The sequence below is a fragment of the Pempheris klunzingeri genome, chromosome 4, assembly GCF_042242105.1.
Source record: "Pempheris klunzingeri isolate RE-2024b chromosome 4, fPemKlu1.hap1, whole genome shotgun sequence".
In the NCBI taxonomy this organism is placed as follows: Eukaryota; Metazoa; Chordata; class Actinopteri; order Acropomatiformes; family Pempheridae; genus Pempheris; species Pempheris klunzingeri.
Genome location: NC_092015.1, coordinates 27755899 through 27776917, shown reverse-complemented (window position 1 = coordinate 27776917; position 21019 = coordinate 27755899). Strand labels below are relative to the sequence as shown.

The 21019-nt window shown below is 44.5% G+C and overlaps 3 protein-coding genes across 4 annotated transcripts in view; all 3 read right to left on the bottom strand.

The window, feature by feature from the left end:
• The window catches only part of ubash3bb (ubiquitin associated and SH3 domain containing Bb), a 40265-nt gene extending 39728 nt beyond the window's left edge, over positions 1 to 537 (bottom strand). Inside the window, exon 1 of the mRNA XM_070829384.1 lies at positions 409 to 537. Coding sequence (XP_070685485.1) covers positions 409 to 536 — 128 coding nt within the window. The 5' untranslated portion in view covers position 537. The remainder of the gene's footprint in view (positions 1 to 408) is intronic.
• A 518-nt stretch (positions 538 to 1055) lies between these two features.
• gkup (glucuronokinase with putative uridyl pyrophosphorylase) lies at positions 1056 to 10350 on the bottom strand. Its single transcript, XM_070829509.1, has 22 exons — positions 10262 to 10350; positions 10105 to 10149; positions 9840 to 9993; positions 9659 to 9730; positions 9253 to 9341; positions 9006 to 9162; positions 8623 to 8700; positions 6598 to 6689; positions 6343 to 6448; positions 6142 to 6221; positions 5737 to 5805; positions 5104 to 5164; positions 4977 to 4993; positions 4827 to 4884; positions 4450 to 4542; positions 4270 to 4330; positions 3347 to 3460; positions 2821 to 2878; positions 2452 to 2520; positions 2309 to 2372; positions 2124 to 2195; positions 1056 to 1629 (listed from the first exon to the last, which is right to left on the bottom strand). Coding segments are annotated over exons 1-22 (1707 nt in total). The 5' UTR covers positions 10264 to 10350; the 3' UTR covers positions 1056 to 1533.
• A 1280-nt stretch (positions 10351 to 11630) lies between these two features.
• Positions 11631 to 19489, bottom strand: usf1 (upstream transcription factor 1). Of its 2 annotated transcripts, XM_070828934.1 has the most exons (12): positions 19290 to 19355; positions 18934 to 19031; positions 18754 to 18816; positions 18545 to 18594; positions 17283 to 17395; positions 16308 to 16421; positions 14821 to 14974; positions 14437 to 14524; positions 14257 to 14315; positions 14057 to 14151; positions 13758 to 13886; positions 11631 to 12445 (listed from the first exon to the last, which is right to left on the bottom strand). In XM_070828934.1, the coding sequence occupies exons 3-12, from the start codon at positions 18759 to 18761 to the stop codon at positions 12356 to 12358; spliced, it is 900 nt and encodes a 299-aa protein (XP_070685035.1). In that variant the 5' UTR covers positions 18762 to 18816; positions 18934 to 19031; positions 19290 to 19355; the 3' UTR covers positions 11631 to 12355. The 2 variants fall into 2 exon arrangements, with proteins under 2 accessions (XP_070685035.1, XP_070685036.1); XM_070828935.1 differs by lacking the exons at positions 18934 to 19031; positions 19290 to 19355 and adding an exon at positions 19470 to 19489.
• Positions 19490 to 21019: the final 1530 nt, after the last annotated feature.

The following is a 21019-nucleotide window of genomic DNA, read 5'->3' as shown; positions in this document are numbered from 1 at the left end:
AGCAGCAGAAAGTGGCTTTGGAAGAAAAAACCCCAGAACATGCAGCTTAAATATTAAGTTCATTAAACTAATCCTAGTACTGATGAATAAAGAGTGGAGATGGATGGTTGTATCTGATGCTAGCTCTCCTCCTCTCCTCCTAACTTTCCCTCCTCTCCTCTGAGCTCAGCTGTCTCTTTCTCCATCACTGTACTTGATCCCTGTGGTTATTGGTGCCTGAAACACACCAGCTAGCTGGACCCGTCCGCTAACCCCCGCTAACTAACCCGGGAACCAGCTCCCAGACCCCCGCCAGGTCCCAGGACGACCTCTGCCATGCATGTGGTGCTCCAGCCCCCCCTACACACACACACACACACACACACACACACACACACACACACACGGTGTTTGGGTCCCACTACTCACGCCCTTGGTCTGGGGAAGCCCATGGAAAGCAGCACGTCCAGGTTGGAGCCACATTTCATCGAGCCCGGTCGGTTCTGCCGGAGCCTCCGCGGGAGGATTTTACTGTAGAGGTCCTCCTTGGCAGCCATGGTCCGCTGGGTCTCCCAGTCCGCTTCAAGCCCGGTACGGTCCACCAGCTCACCTCCGGCTAGTCCGTGAGCTGCGGCTGGGTCCGCATGAGTGGAGAGGCAACGGCGACTACGCGGAGCGGAGCCGAGAGCAGCGCTGTGCGGCCAGGCAGAGCCCCGGTACTCCGCCCACCGGAGGAAGCAGCGAATTAGATGAGCTCAGTGGACACTCAGCACAGGGGCAGGGGCACAGCTCCAGGTCCAGGTCCAGCTCCAAGTCCAGGTCCAGGTCCAGGCATGTGAATAATAATAATAATAATAATAATAATAATAGTACATTTTATTTCTAATGCACTTTATATTTGACGGTACAGATCTCAAAGTGCTTCAGACAGCTGAGCAGACCGCACTGTGCTTCACATGGTTTATTATGGTCTATTATGATGTGTGTGTGTGTGTGTGTGTGTGTGATATATGAGCCTATCAAGCTTTACAAACTGTATACATGACAAAACACAGAGATACAAAAATGTAGTTTAATTTGTGTACAAAAATTACATCCATTATACAAAGATAATAAGATTAAGTCTATGGAGTCACATACAGAAAAATAATTACATCATTTTTACATTGTTCTGGGTGATGAAAACAGGGGCCGTAGGTCATAAGACCTTGGGGAACCACAAATGTCCTGAATCTCATATTATTTCAGAACATTTGGAAACGTGCACATTCACTAGTTTTCTAAGGATTAAGGTAAAACAAAAGCTGATGTTTGATTCAGTATCTGGTAAATGATTCACCAAAGAGTAAATATCCTAATGCCAACCCTGATTCTTTTTTTATTTATGGCTTAACACATAATTTCATGTAACTGATCATGATCTTTGCTTTCCATTGCTGTAAAAAAAAAGTCCTATGAAATGACATTGGGACTCCACGCCACGCTGTGTCACACCCCACCGATGGCCACGAGATGGCCTGCAGTAGCCTGGCTGGGTCGTGGGGAGATGTGAGGTTAGTGTTGGCCACCCACAGTGCTGGCAGATGGGTTGTATGGTGTGATGACACAGAAGACACAGCCTGCCTCCTGGAAGGCTTGTCTCATCTCCACCTAGTGGGTCAAACACAGACTGCATCAGACAGCAGGGCACTGATGGCAGATGATGGAAAATGAAACTTTACAGCTGTTTTGTTTCCTCGTGGTTTAGTTGAAAAGAGAACTCACTTGTAAAAGGTGTGGATTTAGGAATGAGGCCAAAAAGGTAAGGTACGTAAAGATTTGCAATAACCAAAGTATCTGGTAGAGAATCTTTGAAACAAACAATACATACATGTTTTGGATAACCAGCACAATGTTTCACAGAATAATCAATGTGACAGAGTTGATCTGAGAAAGTGAAGATGACCTCTTACGATCACATTAGAAACTAGACAGACTAAACTAGATGTTGGTGTAGAATTGTGCTTCTTACGTCTGCTTGATTACTACACAAATACAAATTACATACCACTTGTACGTTTCTAAATGTTACTTGAAGTCAGTTTTGCGACAGGCACAGGTGCGGACTATCAGCTAAGGACAACTTCCATGCAGTGCAGTCTCACCAGCCTCACGTTATCCAGACACAGGCCCACCACGGCCCCCCCACTGCCCGGTAACTTCACCGCCGAGCCAAACTGCAAGACGGAGTGAAAACTTTTTGAAGGCATAAACAGAAAAACACTCCTGCTGGAGAAAATACTTTTCAATAAAACATGTTGTGCTCTTTGCGGGCAGTGGCAGCACTCACCTGCCTCGCCAGCTGAACCATCTTTAGGTTCCCAGGACCCAGACAGTCATCAGTGTAGACAGTCCTGTGGGATACGTTGCTGCTTTAGCCGTGACTGTGACTCTGATATGAATGACGCCTCAGCGGCAAAGTGTTCTGTTTACCTCCGCAGCTCAAAGTTCTGGTCCATCAGCTGTGCCAGACGGCTCCAGTCTCCGGCCTGTAGAGCCGTCCTGAGGGGAGAACTTTTTCAATCAGTGCTGAGGTTTAAAACTTCAACTCTAATGTTCGGAACTTCTCAAATACCACAACAAAGACAACACAGTCAGCAAAGTTGCAGCATTACTTTCCCTGTGGCATTCGTGTCGCACATTTCTGAGAGCCCAAAGCCACTCTGACTCTGCCAGACATAATTAATCCGATGGTTATGTATGTCAAGACTTTGCCCCGATTTAGTTGACAAAACCTCCACTGCCATTTACTGCACACATTTTATATCAACAATCCACTTGGAAAAAAGTACTCAACCCAACCTGGCCTGATCAGTGAGCTCAGCAAAAGTCTTCATGGCCTCGACAACCAGAGGCTCCCCTGTGGAGAGACAGAGCGTCATGAAAGTAGTTCAACAAACAAACCAGTGTGTTTCCATTTCTCCTCCTCAAAAAGATGTGAATGTGCACATGGGATAGTATGACTGAAAAATGTTTGTCTCTGTTTATAGAAAGTTTATACCAGCTTCTTTTCTGCCCGGTGAGGAGGAAGTTGTTGCCATGAAAATGACATTCAATACAGAACACGACTGAGAGTCGTACTAACGGCTCTGTGGGGCTCTGAGCACCACTGAGGGATTATCCTGGTGAAGTAAAGTCAAGTATTTCATCATCACAGTCAGTAAGATTTATCCTCGGGGGAACCGTGAACATCTCTGCCAAATGTTGTACTGATCCAGCTGGTAAATATTGAGATATCTCACTGGGTAAGTGGCAGTTTTGATGGGGCATCGCCAAAGTCTCTGCGGTTCATCCTCTGGGGATGTAATGTTTGATATCAAAGACGCACCACTGAGCCAGCGCTGTCGGATGTTGCTGTGGATGCGTCCAGAGTCACTGGGGTCGCTCAGGTAAGCCAGCCAGAACGGTGGGAGCCCACTCATGTCCATGGAAACATAGTTCCCTGAGAAAGAGAAACACACATCAGGAAAAACATGCATTTGTATCATTCCCCTAAAGGGCAGTTCATGTATTTTAAACCTGGGCCCTACTTTTATACATTTTAGTGAATAAATGACTGGTAGGTGCTATAAGTGTTGGAATTGATCCAGTAGATCACCTCAGCCAGTAGCCATTAAACAGGCTCGGATGACTGTATGTGATCCTTTGGGCAACTGTGCCCAACCAAAGTTTGTCCACTAAAAGAGCTTGTTTGATCCACAGACAGGCTCAGAGTGTTATTCTAAGTGTGTGACAGCATAATGGAAAGGATCCCTACAGAGAGAGACCTGGAAGATCCTTTTGGTTTAACCACAAACAGCCGTTAGATCGCTCTCACCAAAGTCACCAAACTCCATTGACAAAACAGTGATTTTACCTCACAGAACACAGGAGTTTCTGGTCTATCTGGTCTATCGCTACCATGATGGGTTTGTTGTGTTATTGTGTGACTTTGAGGTAAAATGACTGTTTTTGTCAATGGAGTCTGGTGCCTTTGAAGACAGTGAAATAACAGCTGCTTAAACAGAAAGGATGTTACTCTTTAAAACAAACATCTACCCCTAAACAAACATTCATAAAGGATGTACTCTGATGGGCCCAGTTGCACTCAAAGATTACTGGTACATTATAGCCATTGCCGGCTGAGGTGCTCTAATGGATCAGTTCCAGAACCGTTCGGACCTCCCAGTCATTTAGACACCAAAACATGTAAAAATAGGGCTCAGGTTTAAAATACCAGATTTACTCAGTGACATCTAGAGACTTAAATACCATAGTCCTGCTCTTCCATGAGCTCCTTGCTGAAATCCATGTAGACTAAGCCTTCATAGACCTGTATGGACAAAGGGGGCAAACAATGGATGCTGCTGTAGGTAATTTAACATAAATTGGCATGTTGTGCAGCAGTGACTGAGCCCAGTACATCTGTGTACTGCTGATTCTGTTACTGACCTGCACAACCCTGTCCTGCAGGCCGGCGGTAATGAACAGTTCATCAGTCTCCACGTTGAGGATGAAGTTGGCTCGGACCGGCTTCGGGAGATCCTGGAGCGTGAAATGGATGAATAGGTAAAGAAGTTAGTCTTAGTTTAATCTGTTTTTACCATGTTAGACACGTGATTTTAAAAAAAAACAGAGTAAAAGAGTAAAGTGGAGAATCAGTTTCCAGGCTCTGCTCTGCTGTGCTGCTTTCACTGTGTGTGACTTCACCGTGTCAGGAGGGAGGTCTTCAGAGGTTTAGATAATAACAAACAGTGGAAGGGGTGACTGGTTGATCAAAAGATACTCTGGTAAGAGCATGAGATGGGACACACGTCTACCATCCTTACACTGCCTGTGATGTTGTAGAACTTCATTAGACACTTCAGGGTGGCGGAGACGATGGCACTGTGAAAAGTAACGAGGAAGTTATTACAGTGTGCAAAATGACACTTAAACTGGGCAAAACAGATTAGAAATCACCAAACAGGACCACTTACCTGCTTCCAGCAAGGCCCTTCAACAAAACAAAGACAAAGACTTGTGTCAGTATATAATACCTTCACACCGTGCACACACACGATTGGGGTTTATTTCGCGGACGCATCTGTTTAAACGGATCCTCACCACTTGCCGAGGAATGTTGGTGTCATACTTCAGTGTGAAATTCTGCTTTGTCAAAGCAATACTGCAGTAAAAAGAAGAGCACGCAACAGACACTGAATGAGCATTAGCAGTGAAAGTGAGTCCTTCACAGTCAGTGTCCTACAGAGATAGACCCCACAGAACATGGGAGTCACTGGTTTACCACCACTGCCTCATCTGATCCGAACTAACCCTTTAAATACCAAAGTCTCACAATAACACTAACTAACTGACTGACTGAGAAAGCAATAGACCTGCAACTCCCCTGTGAAAGAACCGTGTGATATAGCATCTATTTCTGGTTAAATAAAAAGGTCTGTCTCTGTAGGGATCCTGTCAATAACACTGTCTGGCATTTAGAATAACAATCTGAGCCTGTCTGTGGCTAAAACAAGCACTTTTAGTGGACCTGCTTTGATCAGATGCAGTTGCCTGAAAGGACTACAGCCATTTGTTAGTCCATTTGGTGGCTGTTGGCTGAGGAGCAATTCAAACACCTTTGGCACCTTCCGGTCATTTTGAACTCAAACTACGTAAAAATAGGGCCCTGGTATAAAAACACCAGAGTTGCCCTTTAATATCTTGGTGGTGTGTTATGTCAGATACTACTCTCACCCTTGTTTGGAGCAGAACTGGTAAAACTTCTTACAGGTAGCCTGCAGCAGCCGCAGACCACCCAGGTACCTGCAGTGGATGATGAACAGAACATGTAGAAAAAGCCTGAACAGAACCAACTCTGTCTCTGTCTGATTGAACTCATTAACCCTAGAGCACTAACGTCAGGTGACTTTCACCCACATGACTGTGGTTCCCAGCTCCATTATTTGTTATATCATTCACACAGTTGTCAGTGATGCAGGGAGACTGTGTCTTCACCGGACAAGGCTCACGTGTCCCGAAGAACAACAGTTCTGACAACTGACAACTGAGTGAATGATAAAACATAACGGAGCTGGGAACCACAGTCGTGTGGGTGAAAATCACCCGATGTTAGTGTTCTAGGGTTAAACTCATACACACCCTTCCTTCCTGCTGATGCAGAACAGATCTTGCAAGCTTCCAAACTCTGTGGGGTCATTGAGTGGATGCGGGACTAAAACCTACAAAGTCACAGAAACCCACATTACTTTGCACAATATGTCCCTAAGGAAGGTGCTCCAGCTTATGAGTGTGCACAGAGGTGTGTGTGTGTGTGTGTGTGTGTGTGTGTGTGTTACTCACCAAAGTCTGGCTCTCCACTAGAGTGACCTCGGCCCAGAAGTTAGAGATAGACATGGCGATGGTTTTCCCGTTGAAGCCGTCTGAGGGATTCCCCATTAATCCCACCCTGTGAGTCACCACATGTTTGGAAATCAGTGTTACAGTGGGGGTCAGGTTGTGCTCTGACGTTGTGAGTCAGGAAGGAGAGCAGGGATTTTATGTGCAGGCTGGAATGACCATGTGAAGTGAGAATACTTAGCGCTGCCGTTTTCTTACCTGGCGTATGATCTGCATGTGATCGGTTTAGCGGGACTGTCTTGTTGCTTGGTGGAGTAGTGGGTGAGCCACTTGGTGTAGTCCGACAGGCCCTGAGGTGTCAGGAGGAAGCATTTTATTAGAGGGAATGTAAAAGACCTGCTTATTAAATGCAACAGAAAAACAAAATATCGCACCAAACCACTTTTCAAACAAACATTTTTCATAGTTCTTTAGTTCAGGTTATCACACGCATTGTGAAATGCAGTGTACTGGGGATTTCTGAGGTGGATTTTGTAAAGAAAGTATCACAAAAACAGACAGACAGGAGCTGTCAGATGTCTAATGAGAGGTTGAGGATTTACATTTTACATTTCTAATCTCAATGAATGTCTGTATAGATATTTTACTGTTTACTGTTGTTTTACATTATTGTTACATATGTTAACAATTATTTGACTTTATTCATGTTTGGGTCACTGTGTGAGTGTTTCAGTGACAAATGACATCAAGCACTCATGTTATTTTGTTTAGGTTCTGTGTTTTGAGAACTGAATCAGTGTTTCAGAAATCCTCTTTAAGCAGTGGAGAAAACTTCAATGGGAAACGTACTCTCTGTGTCAATGCTTCTAATCTAATTCCCCAAAAACAAGAGGTCAGATTCACGTGATGTAGACTTTACTGTGAACTGACAGCAGATACATGAAGGACAGAGCGCCCAGTTTGCAGCTGATGTCACATTACATGATTTCTGGGTAATGGCAGCTTTGAAATGTTAAAATATTTAAGCATCCTCTCTTCCTGCCGTTTGCAAAGTTGCTTAGTGCAGCTGTAACACGCTGCATTACATTTAGCTTTGCCACTCATCAGTGTGTGCACAGGGGAGCACGGCTGTGTGTGTGAAGAGCGATGTGTAAATCCCTCTGTAGCTTCAGACGGAGCCGTGTGAAGCTTCTCTTCTCTCTGCTTGAGGCTCCAGGCTACATTAGCCACAACCAGAATAACAGACTTGAATCCAGCGACTGAAGGAGAATGAGTGGAATAAAAAAGATAATATCTCTGGTTCTGCTGCATTGATTTGTGTCCTTTTAAGTGTGTAAGCACAGCAAACTAAATGCAGAATTATGGTCTTCAGACCTGCATCCCCGGCTTTGTCCCCTTTTACATGGCCTTTTCTAGGTGGGAATAGTGTGCTGTCATTCCACCTCGCTGTCTCTGTAAAACATACGTGGACGAAACGGGAGACGGAGCGGCAGCCATTTTCATTTTGTTCCGCCTCTGAGGCGGCAGTGGGGGTAGTAACTGTGTAAAAAGGCTGAGCCAGCAGGATGGGACACCACTAGTCACTGATGCGCCTCGTGAAAGCCGGTATGATCACACACTGGGGAACAATTTTGACGTCATTGTTTGGTTCAGTGTAAAAAAAAAAAATCAAAACCAGCTCAAAGGCTGTTATGTATGTGTGTGTGTGTGTGTGTGTGTGTGTGTGTGTGTGCTGGTGTCTTGGTTCTCTCTCTCTCTCTCTCTCCCCACAGGATCCTCCTCTGCAGGAGAGGTGCTACAGGTGTCCCTAATCAGTGATTAGCAGGAGTGTATATGAAGCAGGGGAGTGCTGCATCCACTCTCTCCCCCTCCTTCAGCCAGCCAGCCAACACTGGTGTGAACGGACGTGTGCTCAGTGTCTGATCAGTGTGGTCTTAGTGACGCAGTAGCTCCCCAGTGGCAGTGGAGCCTGCAGTTCGTGTTAAGTTTTCCACAGTTGATTAGTGGCATTCAGCTTTTGAGCTCACGTTAAGTTGTGTAATTCTTTGGTTTACTTTTTGAAGAAATACTTGCTTCCTACCCATCAATTTGTTTTTCCCGCCGTTATTCCTTCCTCATACCTCCCCTCATCCCCTAAACGTCTTTTGGGTCGTAACAAAGGTGAACTGTCTTTACATGATCTCTGAAAAAGGCTGATGAATTTGCAGAAGACAGTGCTACATGGGGAAACACTAAACATAGTGGTGGTGATGATGAGGATGATGATGGATGATGGATACGAACCACTTGTCCAATGAGCTGGAAGCCAGTAGGAAGCTTCATCCCAAACACATCCAGATGCTTCTCATTAATGAGCCACTCCTGAGAAGACAGGAGCCACACAACTAGGTGTTTATTACTTTATCGATTCACGATAGGGCCCTGCTATCGTTTGTGTTTGGTAAAGTAGGATTAAATAGAGCCAAAGTCAGTCACATTTTGATTTTACCATCATGACAAAAAGCAAAGCCAAAGCACACTCTGCCACAAACCGATCTGGCAATCATGTAGATTAAAATCAAATCACATCACAGCAGAAACTTTATGGTTTAGTGACTTTGAGGATAAAAGTCATAATCTAAATCATTTCTGCTGAAGTAGCACTTCTCGATTCAGCACTTACGAACCCAGAATTGTCCGAATGTCCTGTCTGTGGCTCGAGGCTGCAGGCTGAGGAAGTCAGACAGGTAGGACAGCGTGTCTCTCCGGATGCAGTAAAACACCACGCTGGCCAGCCGCGACTCTGTCAGCCCTTCCTGAGGTTTCTCCAAGAAGCGAGTCATCCTGATTCAGAAAAGATTAACAAGGCAACATAGTGATATGTTCAAAATGTATGTCAGCGATGCACAAAAGTAAAAAAAAACCTCTCCCCACCTATGAGTGTCAGGGCACACCTCCACTATGCCCCTGGAGCTGCTCTTCTCACTCTCCTCCAGCTCGTAGTATATGATCAGCTCTCCAGGCTGCAGCACAGACACAGAGAGGATGGACTACTGCAAGCTGACCATGACCTCTCCTCCACAGAACAACGGCCCACAGACATATTTGCCCTTTTGTGTGCAACAAGTACTTTTCATTTTGAATACTTGGCCAGGACTGCTCTTCATTACACATCTGTTCAGGGGATTTTCACATGTTTGACAGAAGAAGACAGCCTGTAGCTCATTTATTCACAGAGAAGCACAGGTCTACACTGTTCTGATAAACATCCTCTGCACGCATTATATTAAACGATTTTATGTCCACTAAAATAAATAAATTGCATCGTGGTAAATCTCACCTCTGACCTGAAGAAGCGGATAACCTGAGCAATGTCAAAGTTGTGGTCTGCACACAGCATGTCTCCTGCGATCTGCTCACACACAAAGAAAACCCTCGCTGTATGACACACAGTAAAGTGTAACTGAGCAGGCGTGTGGATGGACATCCTCCAGCATCGACAACACACGGATTCGTCGTACCACCATGATGTCGTCCTGCAGCTTGCGGCTGCGGATGGCCAACTGCAGGTCGGCCACGGCCCCCAGGCGGTCCTCCAGCGTAGTGCTGCCATCGTTTATCACGTTTTCCACTGGGAAGTCATTAGCTGTGGCCCAGCGCTCGTAGTGCTTATACCTGGTCAGTTTAGCAGAGAGAGGACAGAGCAGGAGCAGAACGGAGGGAAAAAACACTGTAAGAAGACTGTTGAATGAACACCAACCAGGCCATGCAACTCTTACAACTCACTTGTCTGCATTTGTGACCAGATAGACTTCTGTGAACAACTGTCGCCTGCAAATCAGAGGTGTAATTAGAAAAAGGTCATGAGTGAGAGGCTTAGACAGAGTGCATAATGAAGAATCAGGCCTGTTCCTGTTGGGGGCCACCTGCCACTCTTACGCACATGTTGACCGTTTCCCACCAAAAGTCAAGGATCTTCTTTCCTCCAATGCCAGGAAGTAAAGCCTTCGGTACCCCAGTCAGGTGGCTGTATAAGCCTGTGTCATCATTCTGGGGAGGAGAGGAGGAACATAAACAGCTGGAGTCTAAGACACACTAACACACCACACCTGTCAGAATACATGGAACATCAGTTTGGCCTGTTGGTGCTGTGATGAAAATAATGGGAGTCACTTACTTGGCTGTTACCATTAAATACCATATATACCATATGTATGTATGTTCCTCTGTGGTCCTCTAATGTTTAATGCCTCTGTCCATTAATACTGTATTACATATTCATGTGAGGTCTACATGTAGAATACTCACAGGCTTAAATGTTACACACATTATACACACATTCAGCCCAGACTCAGGATCCTACGTGGACTCTTCCTGGTCTTCCTGGACACAACACGCCTCCTTGTGCCTTAGGAGCGACAACCCCAAGCCAAACTTAATGAAAAAACCTTACTCCGATATGTTTTGGTTCTTATTTAGTAAAACACTCGCTTGTTAAAGATGTTCACGGCTCTCATGTCAACCATTAGATTCACTTCATTTATTCGGCAGATATGATTAAACCAGTTGAGGGCTCTGCACTTCGCAAAACCATACAATTTCAAGAAATATCCCCCCTGGAATTCCTACGATTTAACACCACCACGGTGCTCGGTAGAGGGCGGAAGACCAATATGAGCCGCTGATAAAAATAGTTTTGTAGAAAATAACGTTTTGTTTGTCAGGTCAGATGTAAGCCGAATGCACCACTGCATCCTAACGATTCCGGAAATGTTGGAGCTGGTGGTCTGACAGCTCTACACGCTGGCTGACAGGTTACCCAAACGTTAAGTGCCAGATTCTTCAACGCAGTTCGGTGTGAAGTGTAACGTAACCATTCCACAACTAATGCGAACTTTGCACCGCGTCAACTGATCTCTTTTCTGCTGCAACATTCAAGCTACTCACCTTAATTTGTGTCTCTAGGAGGGTGCCGTGGCCTGCTACCAGCAGTATGCAGATCATTGGTGAAAAGTCAGTCAGGCCGGTGGGCTTTTAAATCAGTAAAAACAGTGCAGGGGTTTGGGAAATATCTTCGGTATCTGCCAGAGCTTAATTCTCCCAGCGTCAGTGAAGTCACGTACTTCCGCAAAGAACCTTCAAAATAAGATACCCTCACGACCACGTAATTGAGTTCACCCTTATGCTACAGACATGCAGATAAAGACAGTGTATGTATAATCTATATTTACTGTGAATGCTGATTCATCATAACTAAGATGCATTAAAATTTTAACCAACTTATCAACTTTAATAAACATGACTGAAAGTGGTTCATGACATACAGTATATTATTTGATTTTTTTTATTATAAAGACATACACAGCCTACCTACAATGCAATGCTTACCACCCCTGTTTATTTAGTTAGTTACATTGTTGCAATGTAATTACTGTCCCCAGTGAGGCTTCATGAAACATACAAAAATACAAAGCAAAGGAGCTGAACTATGAGCTGGATGATAAACTGGTCAAGGTGATGCTGGCAGCAGATGAAAACAAGTCAAAGCATGAGTACAATGTTTTTCTGACACATTAACATGAGAGCGTTTGATACAGAGAAGCACAGTGCTGCACAGGTTAGGAGAAAGAAGCTGACATGAGTAGATGGTCGTGTTCTCGAGCTTACTGCACTGGAGGTTAATGAACAATCATAATGTTTGTGGAGGAAGGCATTTAATGAGGGCTTTGATGAACTGGTTTGACTTCTGAAACTCAAGCTGATGTTGAGGTTTTTCCACCCTTTTCAGATGCATCATGTTTTTATGTTGTTGTGACTTATTCACCTGGAAAAGAGTTTCAATTTTGTAAAAAGCTCCAGAGATAATACTCAAGGGTGTCAATTAGCAAAGAAGCTGGATTTGAATATTAGTGACAATATTCAATTGTTTCCCCCTATTTCATGCATACTTGATCACAAATAAAGTATCTCAAAGCATTTCAAGTACTCTTTTGGCCCACACATGGTTTTCTTCAAATATCAGTTGGCCACAGGCTGCTCACTGGGAGTCTGTGCTGGATGATCCCACAATGCCGTGCTGTCGCAGCAGGTTCCTCAGGATCTGATTCTTGGACTTCCAGTCTTCCACCTGAGCAACAGCGGCACAGACAGCACATACAACACAGTATTACTGTAGTGACAAAGTCCGATGCAGCGACCACGACTAGGTTCATCGTGTTAACCTGAAAACTGGAGGTTTCGACGGGGCTTGTGGTCTTTAATTAGAAAGTAGCTCAGCAGCAAGTCATATCCTGGTTTTCAATGGACAAATCTGCACCGGCATCTTGCTGCACAATAAGACTAATGTATGTAAAGAACTTCACGCTTTATCTGGTTTTGCGGAGAAATGTGTGCAGACTTTGTTTGTTATACACACCCAGAAATATCCATACGCATCAAATGCCACTGAAATAGGTTTATGATCTAAGAACTACAGCTTGTTAAACACTTCACCTGCACCTCATTGGCAGCTGGAGAGAAACAGAGAGCAAAATCCACAAGGCTCTGCTCCATGAAATCAATTACAGAGGCAGCGATTAGTCAATTATTCGACTGGTCAGTCCAAAAAAAAATTGTTGGCAACTATTTTGATAATCGCTTCAGATCATTTTCAAGCAAAAATGTCCAACAGTGGAGTGAGTGAGTCCAGCTACTAAAAACTGTCTGCCTTGTGTTACATGATAGTAAACTAAATATCTTTGGACTTTAGACTGCTCATTAGACAGAGCAACATATTTGATCCAATGATTGACTCTCAGAGAATGTGACCAAACAATTAGACCAGCATAAGAGGTTAATCAGTGGATTGACTTATTTGCAGCCCTAAAATCATTTGAAGTGATCTCACTTAAGTCCTCATGCTGTGGCAGACCTGTTGATAGCTGGACTGGGTCTCTGGGTCTCTGCACATGTTTCCTGGCTGACTTTGAACTTCAACAATATCATGTGTTTGATTATAACGCAAAACGTGGATTTAATGTTTGCTGATTTATAATGATAAGAAAACACACCTATTCCCCCTATAACACCTGGCTCATAATCATAAAGTAATAAAGGGACCAGTCACGTCCACATTCACACAGACAATGTGTCTGTCATCGGGGTCGATTACCAACTGTGACAAACCCAAACATCCTCGTTTCCACTGTCAGGGAACCCATGCACTGGTCAACTCGAGGACGTTTTACATACTACCATTACTGTATCTTCCTTTAAAAATGTATTATCGGTTAAGCTTGAGTCTGCCGGTAGTGTTACATGCTGTCAGACTTTTGCCACACCAACAAGAACAAAATTGAGGGGAAAACACAATATCGATGCTATTTCTTTCTACTCGGATGAGAATGATCTAAATCGAGAGCTTCAACCCCAGAATACTGGCAAGACGCCTGCTAACCAACCTCCTGTCTGAGCAGCTGGTTGTCAATCCTGAGACGATCAAGCGTGCTGATGTCTTCCCCCAGCTTCAGGTTGCTCTGTCGGAGTTCCTTGATGTACTCACAGGCTTTGGACAAGATTCCCCCTTTACTCTGAAACAAAGCACGAGAGGACGTTCAGAAATCCTTCTCAGTCCTGTCTGATGTAACTATGTGAAGCTTGTCCCTGTGGGAGTACAGACTGCTTGAGAACAGGACACCTGCAAACACACCGGATGTATCATCAGAGTGAAAGCCAGAGAGGAGTGTGAGTCTGAACCCACCTGTCCTGTCTTGGTATAGTCGATGTTGCAGTCGGGGATGGCCTTTGACAGCTGCACAATCCAGTTGTTGATCTTGTCCCTGCGCCGGCGCTCAACTGTCGGAACAACGCCTGAACTTTACACTTTCCTCCATCATTTAAACCTGCTCAGATAATTGGAGTAAGATGCAGGTATAACCGTCACTGGATGTGAGCACTGACCTTCGTTGTGCTGCGCTCGCCGTTTCTCGTCCCTGGAACCTCGAGGACTCTCTTGCTTTCTGGAAAACAGATTTGAACAAAGACATTAAGTTTGTTTGACTCTTCTACATTTACATGAAATTGGTGGTTTTAAATTACATGCAACAGCACTTTAAGTCTGTTCAGTTACGATGTAATTACGCTATGTACGGCTGAGTGCGAGGTGCGATTGTCCTTTGATTGGAGCCCGTCAAAACTTCCTGGGGTGACATCATCACATAAAGCTGCCCTGTAAAACAACAGCCTCCCATCAGCTGCTGAGAATAAGTGTAGTTACACATACAGCATCTTATAAGGAACACCTTAAAGGATTCACACACTGTAAAGCCTTTAAATTACAGGCAATTTAAAAGGAAGCTGGTTGAAAAATAGTTTTAAAAGTGGTATTTCATTCTTTTAAGTGTATTAATTGTGTATCTGATGAAGTTTGTGATCACTATTGTTAGTTGGATGTTCCAAAGCCAGTGTCAAATGAAAAGGCACCGTGGTGTAACATAGGCACCTTTATATGAGGGCAGTAAGTACCTGTGGGTGTGGTCTGGCCCAGCAGTGTGTCAGACGCCTGCACTGTGGTCACCATGGTGCCGGTGGTGGCGTCTGCGATGGTGGCGGGGTAATAGGTGTACTGCGTCTCTGTGCTGCCGTCTCCCTCCAAACCCTCAGACTGGGAGAACACCGCCTGACACCAAAGAGACAGCAAATCCACCGTTAGTCTTGTGTTGCACTGTGCAGCTGATACAAAACAGATGAGACCAAATCTATCAGGGATTTTGAAATCCACAAGCTTCTGCTAGGGACGTTACAGCTGTGGGTGGATAGAAACTCTATCATTAAACACATCATTAAACACAACAATGAAACTAGTTAAACTACTTGCTTATTTTGAACTGCAAGGTGTTTTACTGGAAACATGTTCTTTCATCTTGGGTGGATTTAATAGCCTCTAAAACAGCATTTACACTGCAGGTACACTAAATAATGAATGAACCACCAACATAAAGGAAAGTCACACTCTCCAATTCTCCTAAACTCACATGTATCATCTATGAGTAAACGTTTGACAGTGATAGAGGGGTGTAGCTGAACCTGCTCAGTCTGTCCCTTTGACTGCATCTATAGCAAGGAGGTTCTTTTTTCCAAGTTGGGTTTATATTGTCATAAGAGAAGTTACAGTTAGTGTTACATTACATAGGTTAGATTACCCATCAAGAAACAAAGTGGTCAGGGTGTCCCAATCAAATTGTTTATTGGCCCTGATCGAGATCGGAAACCTTTCGTATTGAGTACCTGATCGGATACGTTTGTTTTCCTAACTGCTGATTAAATATGTATCTGACACTGTCTGCATACTGCATGGAGAGCATGTACTTTGTGACAGCAGCTGCAGTATGTGCAGTAAAAAGAACAAGTGTGCAATTTGGAACAGAGCTGGAGTTTGGCGCTTTGGCCGTCGCCATCTTGGTTTCACAACCAGAAGTGACGTTCATTCTGCAAACACAGCTGTGTCTGCTTGGTTGTGTTTACACATGACCCAAATCTTGGTTCTTGGTTAGTCACAAGATATCCTGCTTGACGGTCTGTTTTCATCTAAATGGGACCATAGTTTACTAAGTGAACACCGTGCTGTTTTGAAAACGACTTGAAACTAGTGGCCATGAACTCTTTTGCACTGGCTTCACTTTGCAGACTAAGACAAAACATCCACTTCTCCGTGCGCTCCTGAAATGGACGTGGCGCCATCAGCTACAGAGTCGACGTGTCACTCTGTTGGTGAGTCCTACCAAAACCCTCGGTCCACTTGTGGTTGTACAGTGGTGTTACAGAGTGGAGTTTCTTCTCTCATCTTTGGCAGAGAACAGACACCCGCTGCAGAGAGCACTTTCACTAGACAGGTTCAATTTTTGGTCAGAATTCATTAGAAACAGTGAATACAATTGCCCAAATTTCCTACAGTGATGCACCACTTCAATGTATGAAACACTTCCGGTTTGACAGACTGTTGTTGCTCTCACCTGTGTGACGGTCTGAGTGGTTGCAGGAAAACCAGTGACCAGGCTGACAGCTGCAGCTCCATCTGTCTGACCCTCCAACTGGCCATCTGACACCTGGATTACTCTGTACGTAACCTGGGACACATGACGCATTTGCGCTAAGTGGTCAATATTTCATTATCACTGAGGTGACATGTAGACAACTGTAGAGTGTACTGATACAGAATCTAAACCTAAGTTCTGCTTGTGGAGGTGAAGTGGGTCATGAGCACTGAGACCAGGAGGTAATGTGACTGTCACACTGGCACAATTATCAAGAAACGTCACAGACAAGATGTGAAAGTGATAAAATCAGGTCAAACATGTATGCAATCATGGTAAGAACTAGCACTAATGTTACATTACTATCCATCTAATAATCTCACAAATGACTAATTGTGCTGCTGTGACTGTAGCCTGGGGGGGGACTTGTGATGTCTGTCTGAACAGTCAAAAGAGCTTCTTTAGTCCCTTGTGTTGGAGCCAGGAGGGGGTCTCCTTTGGCTACACCCCTCAATAACAGGTCATGTTATTGTGATAAACATGACCCCAGGGTACTGTGAACACCCTGTGGATTCAGGAGTGGGTGTCTATAGTGACATTTGCTTCAGTCCAACTCGTGGAACAAACTAAATCATGCTTCATTAATGTTAACAAGTTTGGAAAATTCACTTCAATGTGCTTTGTCCTCATTTTTCGCTTCTGTAGCTACAATATTAATCCAAATCTATTTCCACTTTGTTGTCATGAAGTCTGTGTGAGTGTAGTATCTCCAGTAAGATCCCCCCTGCAGACTTTCATAAGTGCATTTGAGGTTATGTGTAATACATCACAGGGAAAATGTCAGCTCAAGTGGCTGATGGTGGAAATAACCGTACGAATGCCTCGCCAGATTAGAAATAACACCTCACAGGCCGACTGAAACAAGCACACATTTTTCGCAATGCTCCTTCCTACCTGGCCGCCAGCTCCCTCTGTCTTGAAGAGATATTTGATGGGTTGGTCAGAGAAGGTGGCAGCAGACTGGATGGTGGCAATAGCTGCCGGGTCCTCTGCTGTGGCTACAGACCCTGAAGGAGCACAAAGCCACATAAGATGTTGTTGTCAAAATGTGTCACGGAAGGAGCAGCTTTAAGACAATCTAAAAGGACAGTAGGGGAGAGCAAGGTTGGTTGTCAGAGTGGTTATCACAGCCTGACTAGAGGGCGCTGTTTCATCATGTCGATATCAAACATTTGGCTCGACATCATGCTCATTTCTATTTGGTCATTTTGTGGAAGACTCACAAAACACTGAGGTGAGGGGAGATTTTGTGTTTTTTATGGCTTTATGGCTTTTCATTTTGCTGTTGTTTTTGTCAGAAAAGTTTGCAGGCCTTTAGACATTACACAATCAAACGTTTCTTAAAAAAGCAGAAGGTTACAGCTTTAACTTTGGTCTGTTTTTTCAGTAGCCAGCTATAGACATGTGGTAGCAGTATAAACCCTTTGTGAGATGGTCGGCCAGGACCGCTCGTCTCACCTGTGACATCAATTAGACGTCATCATTTCATATGTCACCATGGCTCTGATAAAACACTGTAAATCCCTTCATTTTTCTTATCACACAGATAATAAATGAAACAAATAATCATGATTCACATCCATGATTTAAACACTTGGACAAATATTACAGGGATGGTGAATCTGTTCATTCTAAAACTGATTTGTTGTCTCTAGCTTAAAAAATAGAGAGTTTCAGGTTTCTTTTTATCTTGTTCGTAACTGTGGAGACTACCAATCCCATTTCCTACACTGTGTGACCCTGTACGTTGTCACAACGTGTCCGTTTTGGTTAATAACTTGATGATAAAATAGAATTATTAGAATTATTATACCTTGATTATTCTAATAATCAAAGGTAACCAAAGACCTTTGGCCTCCCTCTGGGGTAGGAGAGACTGCTGTAAGAGGTGTTAATGATGGGCAGTTTAGAAATGAGAACTAGCCCCCATCAGTGGTCCAGGTAGGGTCCCAGACCCCTGGGTGCTCCTACAGAGCTGGATCAGCTCAGTGAGCACCTCCACACCGAGCTGTCAGTTTAAATGGAGGCACTCAGAGGAGCTTCACAGTTTGTACTGGAGTGAAACTGCTGTGTGTGGCTCAGGAAAGCACGTCCACACATCAGGGCATCCCCGTGGCACGTTTTTAAACAAGTACCCGTCCAGGTTTTTATTTTACCTTCCTCGTTGACGGTAACGCTCCCATCTGGTTCAGGGCTTTTCTGTTGGCTGCACACAGGAGGGCACAAGAGAGGAGTCAAGCTGAGGTTAAAATAGGCAGCTTGTTAATTGACTAACCAGCAGCCAGTCAGAGGAGTCGGAGCCAAATCTACCGACGTATTTTTGTTGATATTAGTTGACAATGGCGCTTGTTACCGTCCCACTCACCTCTTCATTTCTGCCGAGAGTCTTGGACGAGGAGACCGCCTTCACTCGCTCCCCACTGCCAGACTGTGAAACAAGTTCATAAGTTTCACAAAAACACCGACGAAACTTTGCTCTGAACAACAGAGTTGTGACTATCGACGTGCCTCGAAAGGACAATGCCCACAGTGCAGAAGATTAAACCTGTAAAGGTGTTGGAGGAGGATTGTTGGTGGATAGCTGTGTGAGCTGAGTCAGAGCGAACGTTACCATGGGTGATACCGGAAACCGGCCGTCTTTACCTTCAAAATTAAAGCATAAGAAAAGCGTGTCTCACAAAAAAAATGCGCAGCCGTTCATGTGCGCAATGAAAAAATGTAGCATGGGAGCGCGTTGCCTTTATCTCTTACACGGGGCCTGCATTTCAGCTTTTTTACGCTCTCTCGCTCAGATAATTTAGTAGATACGTAAACACGTATTTTGCTTTGGAGGTTCACACCGGAAGTCAAGTGTTTGATTGCGGCTAACTCGACACGGATCCAACCTTTCTGCTACATTACCTCTCGCCCCAGCGGTTTTTACAGATGTGAAGCAAAACACGTTCCTTTCGGCTGGCTTTGTGGGGACGGTGTCCGCAGTTGCGCATAAATACAGTTCAAACTGCTATTAAAACGGTGTGATAATGCAAACGGTGGTAAATTATGTTGAATATAATCCAGTCTGAACAAAGATCTACTTACGCCGCAGTGGTCCCTCCCCCGATATTTGTCAACAGACCAGCGTCGGCGTCTGCTGTACGCATGCGCGACAGGAAATTAATTCACCGCTTCCAGATCAGTTAATAACTCCTAAATATGAATGTCACTCTTCAAAGAAACACGCCTAACTGACCCGGGGTCTGTGGTTGATACTGCCACATTTTCGGTGGAGATGGGGGAGCATTGGGGAATTATGTGAATGTTTCTGAAATACTGAGTAACAGCAGAGGGTCGACAGGATAAATTCATCCATGGCGAAATCAATAAAAATTGTACAATAGAATATTGTTAGCAGGGCTGTTGGCTAACGTTAGCTAAAATGCTATGCCACATATTCCGTTGTGGGGTATGTTATGTAAACAGCACAGACTTTATTTTACAATATTTTAAAACGCAATTTAAACTTTCATAGATATATTGCTCACTTCGTGTATATTTAATACAACATAAAAATGTGGAAATACGTTATTTTGATAGAAGAGTTACGACCGGAAGTCGTAAATCTTGCTGATTTGACGCAGTAAAAGTAAGACATGCTACATTTTGACCAGGAGGGAACACTGTTGAGGCGACTGTCAGCTCGGTGTGTGGACGTCTTATTGTCGTAAATTCCTCAAAACAGTCACTGTAACACTTGATGATGATGATGATGAAGATGACTTTAATACACCGTGAGAGATAATGCGGTGCAGGCAGCAGCGTGAGGAGCCGCTGATGATGGACCGGAGACACAACGCGCTCCTCCGGCCGGTGGAAACTAACTCTCCTGCTGTTCGAGCAGGAGCGGCTGTACTGACTTCTCTTTAGGTCACTGAGGTGGTTAAAGGAGGGTTCAGCCGTGTCAGAGGCGGCAGGTCAGGGCACAGGGGAGGGAAAACACTGGACAGCGCCCGTGGTTTGATCCCGGGGAGGGATGGAGCGAAGCGAATTCTTCAGAGAGAGAATTGATTTGCGAAGTAACCACTGAGCTAGACCAGTGCGGTGGGTTTGGTGAGAAAATGGGCTTATAAAGAGGCAAATCTACATTTATTTATAGCTGCATGTCTATATTTCTACTTTTAACACTGATGTACAGTGGTGGACACAGGACTCTTTCACTGAAGTAAACTCAGCAGTGCTGCAATGTAGAAACAAGCAAATCTCATTCACAAAGTTGTTTAGTGAAAGAACAGAAAGGTGTTATCTTCAAAATGTACTTTAAATATCAAAAGTGAAAGTGCTCATCTCACTCAGCAGAGTGGGCCAGGAGTGGATATTTATTGTGGGATCATAATGATTGATCTGTGTGGTTAAAAGACACTGGACAGCGCCCGTGGTTTGATCCCGGGGAGGGATGGAGCGAAGCGAATTCTGCAGAGAGAGAATTGATTTGCGAAGTAACCACTGAGCTAGACCAGTGCGGTGGGTTTGGTGAGAAAATGGGCTTATAAAGAGGAGCCTGTGAGTGCTGCACTGTGGAGAGGCAGTGGGTCACAAGCTGTGTGATTCAACTGATGTGAAATATTTCATTAACAAATGAAACATCTAACAGC